Source organism: Chrysemys picta, chromosome 3 (assembly GCF_011386835.1).
Source record: "Chrysemys picta bellii isolate R12L10 chromosome 3, ASM1138683v2, whole genome shotgun sequence".
Classification (NCBI taxonomy): Eukaryota; Metazoa; Chordata; order Testudines; family Emydidae; genus Chrysemys; species Chrysemys picta.
Window position 1 is genome coordinate 47,915,213 of NC_088793.1, and position 15,537 is coordinate 47,930,749.

At 41.0% G+C, this 15,537-nt stretch overlaps 1 protein-coding gene across 1 annotated transcript in view; it reads left to right on the forward strand.

Annotated features, from left to right (window-relative positions):
* Nucleotides 1-309: 309 nt before the first annotated feature.
* Nucleotides 310-15,537, forward strand: part of LOC135982588 (protein scribble homolog) — a 37,895-nt gene continuing 22,667 nt past the window's right edge. Inside the window, exons 1-3 of the mRNA XM_065589959.1 lie at nt 310-390; nt 9,481-9,687; nt 12,490-12,741. Of these exons, the coding sequence (XP_065446031.1) occupies nt 310-390; nt 9,481-9,687; nt 12,490-12,741 (540 nt within the window). The remainder of the gene's footprint in view (nt 391-9,480; nt 9,688-12,489; nt 12,742-15,537) is intronic.

Sequence of the window (15,537 nt, forward strand, 5' to 3'; positions counted from 1 at the left end):
GAATGCAGTTTGGGTCAGTCTCCCCAAACTCATGTCTTGAGAGGCCACCATTGTTATCCCATGGGCCACTGTTCCTTTCCCAAGAATAGCCAATCAACTCCTAGGAAACAGAAGCAACCTCAGTGATTCAAGTACACCTGCTTGGTGCTTAACCCTTTCATTTTATTCTGACCACTGAGCTACAAACAGAATGAACCATCTCCTGCATTAGCTATCGCCACAAACAAGAAGTCCTTTGCCAAGCACGCTGCTACCTGGGCATGGGACCACAGTCAGGTTCTGATAAATCTCTGGTATGAGGCAAGCAAGATGTTCAACGTCAGTAAGCATACCAAAAATGACCATGTGTACCGAGAAATAGTGGATAAACTGGCAGCACTGGGGACCAGCGTAAGTGGATCAAGAACGGCTATTAGAAAGCCAGGGATGAGAACTGCACCTCTAGCTTTATCCATTATTTTAATAAAGATATCTAAGGTTTTACTTTGCCCTCTGTGTAAGTCTCTTTGTCATCCATCCCAAAACATTGAACTCCACCAGTGTGGGTTCTGTGTAGCCTAATTCTGGAGGAAGAACCTTATCACAGTCAGATCAATTGGCCATTAAGTCAAACATTATTAACCTTAAAAAAGGTCAGGCAACATGTGTAAGCTTTTGATGCCATGTTCTGTAAGTGGAATACTGTGGATGTACATGTTCAGTTAAGGCTACTCTTTCCTACAACATGAGAATACAACAGCTGTTATTTGGATCTGTCCTTTATTAGGCTCCTCACCACAGTATTGAACAGTCATGGGAAGTGTTCTCTACTAGTAAAGCAGAAGACTAGGAATCTGCACTCTCCTGTTCTGTTCCCATTTCTACCATTAACTTGTTTTGTCCCTAAGGGCAAAGCATTGAACTTCTGTGCCTCCATTCTTCCATCTCAAAAAGGGGGGTATTAATTCTTACCAGAGTTGAGTGAATCATTTTAAACTAATTATTTATTCAACCAACTTCACCTCTTGCTGCTCACAGATTCTGTGTGTGCGGGGCAATTGCTGAATTTTTGAATGAAAAATTCAAACTGATATACAGATATCTTTAGGATAAACACCACCTTTTTGCTGTATAACTGCATCCACAATAGGAGATTTTCAGTTCATCTATTCGTTTACTTAAATAGGTGCAAAAATGGAGTCAATAAGCTCTAAGGTACTGGTAGAATTGGTGTGGCTGTCACCTTGATCAGAACTGAAGGTTGTTCTGATGCTGGGAGCTGAGCCATGGAGTAGGGAGCAATACACTGTTGGTGTTTGCCATCTTCTGGATGAGATGCCAACCTGGCAGTCCTGATCATCTATGGTGATTAGTGATCCTGTGGCCATTTTGGGGGGGAAGGGTTGTAACTGTAGGAGCATTAACCCTGTGAGCCTAACCAAAATTCCAGTTTGAGTGATTACATTCTGCCCACCTCCCAGAAACTTCAGTATCTGTCGGAAATAGCAGTTCCTGAGAATATTGGTGGATTTAGTAATGTTGGTGTGTGGGCTGTTCAGATTAAGTGATTTGTACACTTTTTAAAAATATCTGTTTGATTGTAAAGCATTTTGAAATTTTTCTTGCTTTAAAAGAGCTACAGTATATAAATGTACAATCCTTTTTGGTTAGTAGAATGCTACATGCACTGTATACATAAAATGGCAAGGGAGTCTACTCTAGGAAAACACCTTGCAAAATTAAAACCAATACCATATTTTCACAATTTTTAAATATTTTAAAATATAAATAAACTTTTTTTTAAAAAGGAAACAAGCAGGTTGGAATGTGAAATTTGGGTTTTATGAGCTAGGTTATGGATAACAAAATGTGCTTCATTCCGCATGTACTACACATCTGAAAATTCTGCCATGTTAACATTCCTGCAAGTCAAAATACAGTGTAATCAGCCTACTGCTATGAAGATTTTCTCTTTTAAAATGTAAATGAGTCGATCAGCCATTCATCTCTTTTGAATAATCGATTGGGATTTTGTTGTTGGTTTGCACAGATGATTTATAGCTATATGTGGCACTTGCAAACCTTTTTGCTTGTGGGAAAACTCATTCCTATAGAGGATTTATTAAAGAGATTTTTTTTAAATATCTGCATTTTATTTGTGCCTTGTGAGGATAGCTTGTCCCCTTAACACACAAGGGTGTGACAAAAATACTGTTCCATATGGATTGCTAAGGTTAAGATTTTGACAGTTATTTTAGTAAAAGTCAAGGACAGGTCATGGGCAATAAATAAAAATTCATAAAAGCCAATGACCTGTCTGTGACTTTTACTAAAAATGGGGTGGAGGGCTGATGAGGGATGACTGAAGCCCAAGATGACTGAAGCCCAAGTAGGGAGGGATGAAATCCACGGGGGAGGACAGCACCCGCTACCCACAGTGGCTGGGAGCTCCGGGGCTGGTAGCTGGGAGTTCCGGGTCCCACCCCCGATGCCCACAGCAGCTCGGCGCTCTGGGGCCCCCCCACCACCCGCAGCAGCTGAGGCAAAAAATGTCATGGAAATCTCTTGAAGTCACGGAATCTGTGACCCCAGTGACCTCTTATCCTTAGGGATTGCATATGAAGACAGCACAGGGTAGGAGGCAGACATTAAAAGCCTCTGCAGGGGCATGGAGGATCACCTAACCTGTTTCTTGTTCATTAAGTAGAAAAGCAGTTTTGTAAGTCAATGTGGTGTGCACATGCTGATGAAGGGCATGCAACGGAAACTGTATTTATGTGCATCATAATGAAATAAACTATGATGGATATGAGAAAAATGTTTGTTTCAATAATTTATTTTAAATTTCCTGAATGGAACTGTATTCCATAAGCAAAATATCTTTGCTATTTAAAAAAAAAATCTTTAAAAAGTTCTGAATACAAAATTAGGAACCAGGGAATCCAATCCTACTCTTGGATTATTTCAAAAATTTCAAAGATTATTGTCTAAAGTTAGGCACTTAAATCCATATTTGACATTAGGCACATTAGGTTTGCCATTTAACCTTGGTGTGCCTCAGTTTCTTCCATTTGTAAAATAGGGATATGAATACTTACCTGCGTGTCATAAAGTTAGTTATTTGTAAAAATGCTTGGCTGGAGAAAACTGCTGTATTAGTGCTAGTATTGTACCAGCAGGTGGCTCTGTCTCAGAGAGAGACATATATTCTATATTCGGTCAATAAATGGGGGCTGCTGAAAGATTCAAGCGCTGACGAATATTCAGTTATGATACAACACCATCAAGAGACATGTACCACCCATCTTTTCTTGATGAAGTGTCATTAGTATAACTAAGAACTGACAGCACTGTGTACTCCGGTTGTGTGCTTGGCTTTGTACAATATGTGGAGAAAGACCTGGTTCTGTGCTCCCAGGAGCTTGCAGTCTTTGGGTTTTGAGCCTGCAAGATGCTGAACACTCCCTGTTCTCCATGCAGAACCCTCCATTCCTACTGTAGTCAGGTTCACGACCTACATCTCTGCATTTTTTTTATTATTATTTTTTGCATTGAAAACTTTTATGGAAGAGGAGTGATTTTTAAAAAGCGATTAAGAATTACGTTTGCCTTCACATCAGCAGACCGGCACAAATTTCATTGGCTATGTTTTTCTTTGTGGCTTGGTAGATGTGCTCTTTGCAAAGCATTCTGGTTATATATAGTGAAGGAACATTGCACACTCCTAATAGAATGGTGAGCTCTTCTTGTCTGGAATTACCTGTGTATCTCTACTTATCGATCCTAAATGTGAGTAGATAGATAATAGCTGCTTAAGGTGGAATTAAATTATTTATGCATATTTTGCACATGCAGAAGATCCCCGGTGATGAAAAAGCTTATGGATGTGAAAAAGATCCTGGATTGTTAATGTGCTCTTACCCCCAATTCCCTTATTTATCACCTATTTAAGGCTTGAGCATAAAGTCCAACCTCAAAAACTAATGCTATGAAACTTATTCTATCAAAGAAGAAAATACCAATAGGGAATGCAGACTACCCTGCAGTTGCATCCTCCAGGCTTATCTTCCCTTCCAAGTTAAAGATGGAAATTTAAACTGTATCGAGGACAACCTACTCACTCTCCATATGTGTATAAGCAGCACCATCAGCAGTGAGGGATACTATGAAATGAAGCTCTCTTTTTGTAACTGACTGAGACCTATCCACATTCAGTCATAATATTCTCTGTCTACATCTTTCAACTTGCACTCATTTGGGAAAGTGGACTTTTTCTGGTTCTACTGGAAAAGTGTTTGCAACATTGTGTGTGTGTTTAAGGAGCTATCATTCAGCTTTTAAATGGGGTCAGAGACCCTACACCTGTGTTTATTTTTACTATCAACACTGTCTGCTTGCTTTCTAATGGTCTCAGATGCAAAAGCAGACAGAGGTCCAATCCCTATGTCCTAGCACCCTCAATGTTGGGGAAGTTCAAATCTGTAATTAAACTGTGGCTGAGTCCCATCTCTAATGTTTTTAAAAATAATTTCTCTATAACCTCCTGTACTAGTGGTACCCTACCTGCAGCTCTAGAACCTCATGGTGGCTCTGTCATGTAATCCATGTGTCTAATCAGAGTTCTGATCTTCCTACCTAATCTCAAAAAGAATGAGCAGAGTGGTGATCACAGGAGCATTCCCCATGCTGTCTGGCATCCAAGGAGAGTGATGAACAAATGCAACAGAGAATCCTTTCTCCTACCTACCAAGCTGTCAGGAATGGGAGCTACTAATGCAAACATGATTGTGGCTCTTTCAAACTCCATTCATTGGTGAACTGGCTCTACAGCTCTGCAAAGCAGAATACTCTGACCTTACATGATTTAGGGCTCTAGAGGTGATCCCGGCAATTACAGGCCGGTAAATCTAACGTCGGTACCGGGCAAATTAGTTGAAACAATAGTAAAGAATAAAATTGTAAGACACATAGAAAAACATAAATTGTTGGGCAAAAGCCAATATGGTTTCTGTAAAGGGAAATCGTGTCTTACTAATCTATTAGAGTTCTTTGAAGGGGTCAACAAACACGTGGACAAGGGGGATCCAGTGGACATAGTGTACTTAGATTTCCAGAAAGCCTTTGACAAGGTCCCCCACCAAAGGCTCTTATGTAAATTAAGTTGTCATGGGATAAAAGGGAAGGTCATTTCATGGATTGAGAACTGGTTAAAAGGGAACAAAGGGTAGGAATAAATGATAAATTCTCAGAATGGAGAGGGGGTAACTAGTGGTGTTTCCCGAGGGTCAGTCCTAGGACCAATCCTATTCAACTTATTCATAAATGATCTGGAGAAAGGGGTAAAAAGTGAGAAGGCAAAGTTTGCAGATGATACTAAACTGCTCTAAATAGTTAAGACCAAAACAGACTGTGAAGAACTTCAAAAAGATCTCACAAAACTAAGTGATTGGGCAACAAAATGGCAAATGTAATGTGGATAAATGTAAAGTAATGCACATTGGAAAAAATAACCCCAACTATACATACAATATGATGGGGGCTAATTTAGCTACAACAAATCAGGAAAAAGATCTTGGAGTCATCGTGGATAGTTCTCTGAAGACATCCACACAGTGTGCAGAAGCAGTCAAAAAAGCAAACAGGATGTTAGGAATCATTAAAAAGGGGATAGAGAATAAGACGGAGAACATATTATTGCCCTTATATAAATCAATGGTACGCCCACATCTTGAATACTGCGTACAGATGTGGTCTCCTCATCTCAAAAAAGATATACTGGCACTAGAAAACGTTCAGAGAAGGGCAACTAAAATGATTAGGGGTTTGGAATGGGTCCCATACGAGGAGAGATTAAAGAGGCTAGGATTTTTCAGCTTGGAAAAGAGGAGACTAAGGGGGAATATGATAGAGGTATATAAAATCATGAGTGATGTGGAGAAAGTAGATAAGGAAAAGTTATTTACTTATTCCCATAATACAAGAACTAGTGGCCACCAAATGAAATTAATGGGCAGCAGGTTTAAAACAAATAAAAGGAAGTTCTTCTTCACACAGCACATAGTCAACTTGTGGAACTCCTTGCCTAAGGAAGTTGTGAAGGCTAGGACTATAACAGAGTTTAAAAGAGAACTGGATAAATTCATGGTGTTTAAGTCCATTAATGGCTATTAGCCAGGATGGGTAAGGAATGGTGTCCCTAGCCTTTGTTTGTCAGAGGGTGGGGATGGATGGCAGGAGAGAGATCACTTGATCATTACCTGTTAGGTTCACTCCCTCTGGGGCACCTGGCATTGGCCACTGTCGGCAGACAGGATACTGGGCTAGATGGACCTTTGGTCTGACCCAGTACGGCTGTTCTTATGTTCTTTTCTTAGAATATCCAGAAATCCTCGCTGTTTTACTAGTAAAGGGTCGGGGTGTGGGAGTTTCATAGCATAAAATTATTTTGAGTGCACCCTTTAACAGCTAATTTCTTCCTATGTTCCCTCCCTAGGCCTTTTATTGTCGTCATCAGTTGCTTTATTATGTATAATACAGATTGTAATATCTGTTGTGCTGACACCAGTAATTTGTGTATGTGCAAAGCCTCATGTACTAATGATGCTGCATTAAAAAACAAAAAAGCAATATGAAGAAAACCATTTGTTAAACCAACATCCGGTTAAACAGCATGAGTGCAACCATGTGTTGATGGAATGTTCTTGAGGTAGCCTTTCCTGAAGTTTCCCTTGTCTCGAACTGTCCTCCATCTCTTTGTCTCATTGGCGTGTATGTATGTGTGTGCGTCTTCAAGTTGGCAGGACCTGACAAAATTCACATGAGGATACTTTCAGAACTTGTGGAGGATGGGAGAGATCCCAGAGGCCTGGAAAAGTGCAAATATATTACCTATCTATAAAGGGAGTAAGGACAACCCAGGGAATTACAGACCAGTCAGCTTAATTTCAGTACCCAGAAAGATAATGGCGCAAATAATCAAACAAGCAGTTTGTAGATAACAAGATAAGTAACAGTCAACATGGATTTGTCAAGAATAAATCACGTCAAACCAACCTAATATCCTTTTTTGACAGGTTAACAAGCTTTGTGGATGGGGGAAGAAATAGATGTGCTATATCTCGACTTTAGTAAGGCTTTTGATACTGTCTCTCATGATCTTCTCATAAGCAAATTAAGGAAATATAGCCTAGAGGAACCTAGTGTATGGTGGATACACAACTGGTTGAAAAACTGTACTCAGAGAGCAGTTATCAATGGTTCACAGTCAAGCTTGAAGGCCATGTAAAGTGGGATTCTGCATTTATCTGTCCTGGGTCCAGTTTTATTGAGTATCTTTATAAATGATTTAGATAATGGCATAGAGAGTACACTTATAAAGTTTGTGGACAATACCAAGCTGGGAGGGGTTGCAAGCACTTTGGAAGATGTGATTAGAATTCCAGTTCTGGGCACCACTCTTTGGGAAAGATGTGGACAAATTGGAGAAGGTCCAAAGGAGAGCAACAAAAATGATTAAAGGTATAGAAAACATGACCTATGAGGAAAAATTGAAAAAAATTGTGGGTTTTTTTTTCAGTCTGGAGAAGAGAAGACAGGGGTGGGAAGGTGGGAGAGGGGAGGGGGACATAAGTCTTCAAGTATGTAGAAGGTTGTTATAAAGAGGACAGTGATAAATTGTTCTCCTTGACCACTGAGGACAGGACAAAAAGTAATAGGAGATTTAGGTTAGCCATTAGAAAAAAACTTCCTAATTGTAAGGGTAGTTAAGTTCTGGAACAACTTACCTAGGGAGGCTGTGGAATCTCTGTCATTGGAGATTTTTGAGAACAGGTTAGACATACACCTGTCAGGGATGGTCTAGATAATACTTGGTTCTGTCTCAGTGCAGGGGACTGGTCTAGATGACCTATCAAGGTCCTTTCCAGCCCTACATTTCTATGATTCTATGTGAGGCGTCTAACCTGTATGCCTCAGTTTCTCCATCTGTAAAATGGGAATAATACCTACCAATTATAGAAATGTTTTTAGCCTTTAAAATGCTTTTGAGATCCTCAGATGGAAGCTGTTGTAGAAGTGCAATGTAAAAGAACTGATGCTTTCCAAACACTAACCTCCCAAGCTGCTGCCTCATTTCCAGGGTCAATACTGTAACTTTAAGGAGTTTGTTCAAAGAGAACATATGCACATTTGATGATGTGTGACCACTACCACTCATCTTTACATGCAGCTTTTCTAGGGTCCACACATTGCGTAACTGCAAAGCTGTCTGAAATGTGTACATTTGCATGGATGACTATTTTTGTATACCTTTAATGAGAGGCCCAGATGTTGTGAAAACTGGACTAAATTACCACAAAGTAAATTATAATAGCATGCTATGTGGCTCTCAAAGTTCCCCCTTTCCTTTGCTCCTTGGCTTTTTCACAGTGCTTTAGATATCTGATCTTTTTAAAAAAAAAAATACTAATGTAATGTCTTCTTATCTTTTGTTGGCAATGCTTTTAAAATAAAATACTTTATTCCCAGGGCAGTGAAAGCAAACACTTAACTATCACTGGGATTCTAAGTCAAGAGCTGGGGAGAAACAGTGGGTGAAGCTCCAGCTACTCTATCATACCATTTGTTTTAACAGAGCATTATAGAAGCCACTACATGGTGCTATCACAGACAAAATTGCAAATTGTGTTTATCTGCGGCCTGGTCTACACTAGCCGGAGGGGATCGATCTAAGTTACACAACTTCAGCTATGTGAATAACGTAGCTGAAGTCGATATACTTAGATCTACTTACAATGGTGTCTTCACTGTGGTAAGTCGACAGCTGACGCTCTTCCGTCGAATCCGCCTGCATCTCTCGCCCTGGTGGAGTACCGGAGTCGATGGGAGAGCGCTTAGCGGTTGATTTATCGCATCTAGATTAGACACGATAAATAGACTCCTGCTGGATTGATTGCTGCCCATCAATCCAGCGGGTAATGTAGACAAGCCTTGAGTGTGTGAGCAGTGAGCTCCTCCTTTAAGATGCTGAATGTGGGCTCGATTCAATTCGGGCTGATTTCAACAGACTTCAGATCAATGCCACCGTTAAAGCCTGTTTACTCCTTAGGGGTATGTCTATGCTGCAATTGAAGGTATGAGTTGTAGCTCAGGTATGTGTGTTCACGCTAGCTCTAACCGAGCTAGCACAGATAAAAACAGCATGTAGATGGGCTTCATCTTTTAGTGTATTAGTGAGATTAGAAGTAGTGTGTTAGCTAGATTAAAGCTAATGCAAATCATACCTTGCAGTTTAGGCAAACCTGACGTGTGTCTGTTGGACCAAAGGCACTTTCCTAGGTGCAGTGCTCACCTCCATGTAAGCCAACAAAGAATTATGTGATGTTGAAACACTCGACCATACTTGCCAGGCCATCTCCTTGCTAGGTAGATATTGATTGTTATACAGTCACATTTTAAAAATCTATTCATTGCCTTTTGTCTTGTTTTATTCTTCTTCACCAGGACTCTGTTAAGTGGCTTCCCAAGTCTCCTAAACTCTACAGCGGCCATAACTGGAGCTCGCAGAGCTCTCGCTGGGCCTCATTAAAGGGAAGAGAAAGTTTTCATGATGGCAATGTGTATAAATTCAGCTCAGGCAATGAAAAATGGAAGGAAGGGAGAATCAGTCCTGAGCAAGAAGCAGAGGAATTGGAGGATCCTGATGAGGATGTGAGTAGCTTCCTTTACAATCTCAAAGACACAATCTAGTAAATTAAAAATCTATTCAACCCATTCAATTTTGGATTCGCCGAACATCTGGATCCTCCTGGTTAGAAAACAGCTATAGTTTCCTGAACTGGCCTGGTTGCTGTTCTAATCCATAGTTTCAATGTTCCTGTTTGTGTTTTGTGGTGGAGGAGATGGAATCACTTTCAGTCCTTTATTTATTTTGATTGAAATACATTTAAGCAGATGCCTCTCCCAGATTCTAGGAGACTTAACAGTTGTCTAAAACAAAACCACTTGGGACAGAGCCCCAAACCCACACTTAATAAATAAATAAATCTGGCCAGCAATGGAAAATAGAAATATCCCCTGTTTCCCTAGAAATCCCTAACCTTCCATATCGACATCCCTCCCCAAGCTCTAGCGAAGTGGGCTATTCAGCATACCTTGATGATCAGTGGATTCGGACTATTGGGGAATAAGGAGGGGAATGGAGAGTGAATTCCAGAGACAAAGGGCCTCATGTTAATTAGTTATATCTATACAAATGCGAGTGTGTAGAAGTTATAGAAGTCTGAATGTTTTGAATTGAGTAAATGCAGGTTATTTGGATAACATTGGCTTCAGTACAGTCCTTACAGAGATCAGAATATAAACCCTTGATCAGTGCTATCTAAAAGCTAGGTTGGGACTTGGTGTACTCACTCACGTAAGAGCTCCCCTTATGTCCCACATGGTGCTCAAGCTACTCCTACCCCTGAAGCATGTAGACAGAGCCTTGGTTCTTCCTCCCCTTAAATCACTGACCAGCAGAGCTGAGCTGGCCTGAGGTGGTTGTAATTTGCTTGTGGTACAAGCCAGCAGCAAATTTATACCCCTTGGATCACGGGGGAGAAAGTAGTGAGGAAATTGTTCCTCAGAGCCAGAGTCCGTTACCTGTTCTGCCCCAAGCTGGTGCAGCTACTCAGTACCCCATGCATAGGGTTTGTCGCAAAGCCACAATCTAGCCTTAAAAATCAATGGCCTGATAAGGACCAGGAGTTTTACTCTAGGAAGGTTGGCAGGATTAGGCCTATTGTCTTGCTTTGTATTAAGCACTGCAACTTTAGAAAGAGAGGCTGAAATCCTGGCCCAGTTGTTGATGCACGTTTGTATGTTAAATAATTTTATTTCCAACTAGGGCTGTCAATTAAATGCAGTTAACTCAAGTGATTAACGAAAAACATATTATCTAGGTTAAAAAAATAGTTGCAATTAATCACAGTTTTAAACACACAGTTAATAATAGAATACCAATTTAAATTTATTATAAATATTTTGGATGTTCTTCTACATTTTCAAATATGTTGATTTCAATTACAACACAGAATGCAAAGTATATAGTGCTCACTTTATATAATTTTTTACTACAAATATGTGCACTGTAAAAAAGATAAAAAAGAAATAGGATTTTTCAATTCACCTCATACAAGTACTGTCATGCAATCTCTTTATCGTGAAAGTGCAATTTACAAATTTAGAATTTTTTTTTTACGTAACAGTGCTCAAAAACAAAACAACATAAAACAAAACATCAGTTCTACTTCTTGTTCAGCCAATCCCTAAGGCAAACAAGTTTATTTACATTTACAGAGATAATTCTGCCCGCTTCTTATTTACAATGTCACCTGAAAGTGAGATCGGGTGTTCTCATGGCACTGCTGTAGCTGGTGTTGCAAGGTATTTACGTACCAGATATGCTAAACATTCATATGCCCCTTCATGCTTCAACTTGTAGCTTCCACTTGTTTTATCTTTTAATCGTTTGACAGCCCTACTTCCAACTAAAGGAGTAAAGAATACAGTTGTCAAAAGATTTGATCCAAACCTTTAGCTGCCAAGTTAGAAAGAAAAACACAGCCATATACAAATATGGAAACCCTGTACCCACAGAGCCAATTTAGAAGAGAGGGGCTGAGATTTGTTTAGCCAGCTTGCTAACTCCTCTCTAATAAAAATAGCATCAAGAAAAACAAAATTGCGTATGTGAAGACTGGAAAACCTACTGTGTTTTTTTAAACCAGAGCTGTCTGAAGGAACTGCCCAGCCTGAATGAATTATTGGGGGTGTTTTATGTGGATGGTTTATACGTACGTTCTGCTTCACTACCTCTTGGAGCCTGAGCTAAAAGCATGGGTTGGATCACCACCTTCTCATGGATCCTGGGGTTACTGCATGGATCTCTGGGGATCCACAGGAGACATAAGGTCATCTGCAAGGAGGACCTATGCCTCTGAACCATGTATGTGCCTCCATTGCCCCATTCACACTTCCTGGCAGCTTGGCTCCAATGTAGTTGTTGTACCAGAGATTCCAGCCGGCCCCTGACTCCCTTAATGGAGGATTCCCACTGCAGAGGAGGTTCTGCATATTAGGTAATCCAGTCCCAAGCTGCATTACCTTATCTCCATGGGTTCAGAGAAGGCGGAGGCCTCAACCCTGCTAAGGAGAGGCCACCCACTGTCCACCTTCACCCTTACCCAGTCCCCTACCGTTACTTGTGAATCCCAAACCTGCCTCACATGCTCCACAGGGCACTGAGAATTGAGAGGTGGTGCTACAGAGCAGCTGCATGGAGGATCCCCTCTGCACATGAATTTTGGGGGCACAGTTAGGTCTAGTGTCTTCAGTGGAGTTACCCCGATCTACACTCATGTGATAGAGAAAAACACTAATTTACTGAATATAATGTCCAGACTCCTAAACAGTAATTAGGCATTTACATTTCTGTTGTTCTGTCTTTTTCTCTCTTTCTCTAACAAACAGGAGCCGATATCCAAATTTTCTGGCAGTCTTTTTGATACTGATGACAACATTAAAGATCAAAGAAACCCTAGAGCAGCTCTTCAGGAAAAGCACAAGGCAGCAGTGAAAGTGAAGCCTTTTCCAGAGGCTAACAACAGGCCGCAGGCTCCTGCCTCCACAGCAGGCAGCTTTCCAGCAGAGAGCAACAGGTTTCCAGAGGAAACGAAAGAGCAAGTTCCAAGAGCTGCGGAGGTGACACAGCCACCATTAAAGGTAATGCAGCATCTCCCTGAAGAGCCTTTCACTCCAGTTCTGTGACTCTTGGTTTATCTGAGAAACTTTGAATTTAAAGGACACGTTTTTTAAGTGTGATACATAAAGACAAGAAGTATCCTCATCTGACTTACAATATAATCATATAGTGCTCTCCGGGATCCATTCCTGTTCCCATTGGCTTTAGTGGGAACAGGGGTTGGCCCATATTCTTAGTTATTTGCAGCCAAACTTTTGAAAAGAAGCCCCTGTTTTTGGGTACCTAAATTTTGAATGCCCAGCTTCAGACACTTTGGGATGATTTCTCAGAAGGGCTGAACACTCACAAGTCCAAGTGAATTCCATGGGAGTTGTGGATGCACCACATCTATGGAGATCCATCCCAAGGTGTGTCTAGTTGGGCACCCAAAACCAGTGATTACTTGTGGATATTTGGGCCTTAGTGACTCACAATTAAAGACACAGGCTTACAGACCCTTATCTGTTTGTACAGACCTAGCTTACTTGAATATCTCTTTGCAGTTGGTGGGAATGTTCAGATGAGCATGGACTACTGTTATGAGTGGGAATTGCAAAACCAGGCCTTGGATTTACGGAAAAAACTTGTGGGGGGAAGGGGAGACTAGATCATGGTTTGACCATAGCCCTGGGCATGACATGGCCTAGGTGCACCTCCCCTGGAGCAGCACAGAAAAGGTACTGCATGCCTCAGGGACTTGCTCTAGAACAGTGGTTCCCAAACTTTTCGGCATCACTCCCCCATGTTAATTTTTGAGAAAACCTTCTGCCCCCCCACCTCTCCTTTACCATCATCCAACCCCCCCCCCCCGATCCTAGTCCCCTGACCGCCTCCTCCTAGGACCCCCCCCAGTCCTTGTCCCCTGACTGCCCCCTCCTGGGACCCCATCCCCTATCCAACCCCCCTGGTCCCTGACTGCCCCGACCCCTATCCACACTCTCACCCCTCGACAGGCCCCCTGGGACTCCAATGCCTATCCAACCCCCCCCCCCCGCTCCCTGTCTCCTGACCACCCCCCCCCCCAGGACCTTTGCCCCATCCAACTACTCCCTGTCCCCTGTCTGCCCCCTGGGACCTCCTGCCCCTTATCCAACCCGCCCTCCCCCCGGTCCCAGGTCAAGTTAGGGCCAATAGCAGCTACTCGGTGCACGCTTACGGCACTGGGGTCTGGGGATGCTGCACAGGAATGTAAGGGACAGTTTTACTCCCCTACGTGGATGCACAGGCCAGGCTATAGTCTAGCCTGACAAGATCAATGAAGCATTGTGGAAAATGATGGTCTTGTGAACCTTGGTGCATGTGACTAACTTTACTCTCATGAATGGTCCTATTGAATTCAGTGGGACTACTCAGGCTGAGCATAAATAGTGGTTGGACTCCATGATAAATGGGGCATAATCTAAGTGTTGTAGGTTTTTTAATCAGTATAATAAGGCATTTTCTTGCACGTTTAAAAATAATTAGTTACAAATCAACACACCATGTTAGAACTGTAATCTTAATTAAATACACTGTCTGAGTGGTTTAAAATCCCAGCTGTATTGAAAAGCCCTGAATGTAAAATTTTAACAAATCCATGTTCTGATCGCTTTAGAGGCGTGAGCTAAAGTAGCAAAAGTAAGAGCATCTCAGCTACACACAAGAGTGATTGATGAAACCCGATTTATCTTCCAGCTCAATTTCAATTTTAAATGGTTTTCCTTAACTCTAATGCAGTGAATATTAGGTATGTTTGCAAGCTATTTCTGCTTTTCAATATCAATGAAATTATTTATTAAAATCGTCAAATAGAACTTGCAAAAGTAATTGTTAATTTAAGTTGCCACTGTGACCTAAACTAATTCCATTGGGCCTGTGTTGTAGGGACTGGAGATGCAGAATATAGTACAAAGGTGTCGCCCAGATGTACTGAAATTTCTAGGCATGTGAGAGTGCAATAAGAATACAGTGGTAGCTTTAACTCTGAATTCTCTTGTTTTTTTTTAAAACCAAAAGGCCTTTACCATTTAATGAGCTAGTAGTCTGAAAAATGTTGATTTAAAAAAAAATAAAGTGAATATTACATTACAGTAGCACTAAAAATAGCAGTCTAATTCTAATTTAATGCTAATCAACTGTAATTACCTGGTCCAGAAAAAAATGCATATGGGATGGGAACTTGTGTAAAATTTCAACCCGAAGTGAGTATAAAAACTTTTCCAAAAAAGAGGTTTACAATTAACTGTGACACATGCATAGAAATAGTGTTGTTGCCAATAAATCACTGATTTATGTGAAAGAGAGAATTTTATCACCCCCCCCCCTCACCCCCCGTTCTCTGAAATGGATACCTGATGATCAGAATACAATAGCACTAGCTATTTCACATGGGATGAAATCCTCTCCTCATTGAAGTCAATGTGAGTTTTGCCATAGCTTTCAATAGGGCTAGGATTTCATCCATTCAGTAGTACCTGACTCCATAATTAGTCTTCTTAAAAGCAATGGGACTAACCACTAATATACTGCTCAGTATATAAGGGTGACAAAATCAGGCCCATGATGAGAAAATGTAAGCTTCCAAAATTGTCTCTTTAAAACCTAGATCTGGAAATACTTTGTTTCTTCGTGCTTCTGGGAAAGGTAAAGGCTATACTTCTATGTGGTAGTACGTGCGAAGAGGATATTACTGCAGCATAAACACCATTTTTCTTTGTGTTGAATTAGATAGATTGTTTACAGAATGGGAACTACAGTATTGTTGCCTATGTAATGTACGGGGTGCTGTTTCATTCATC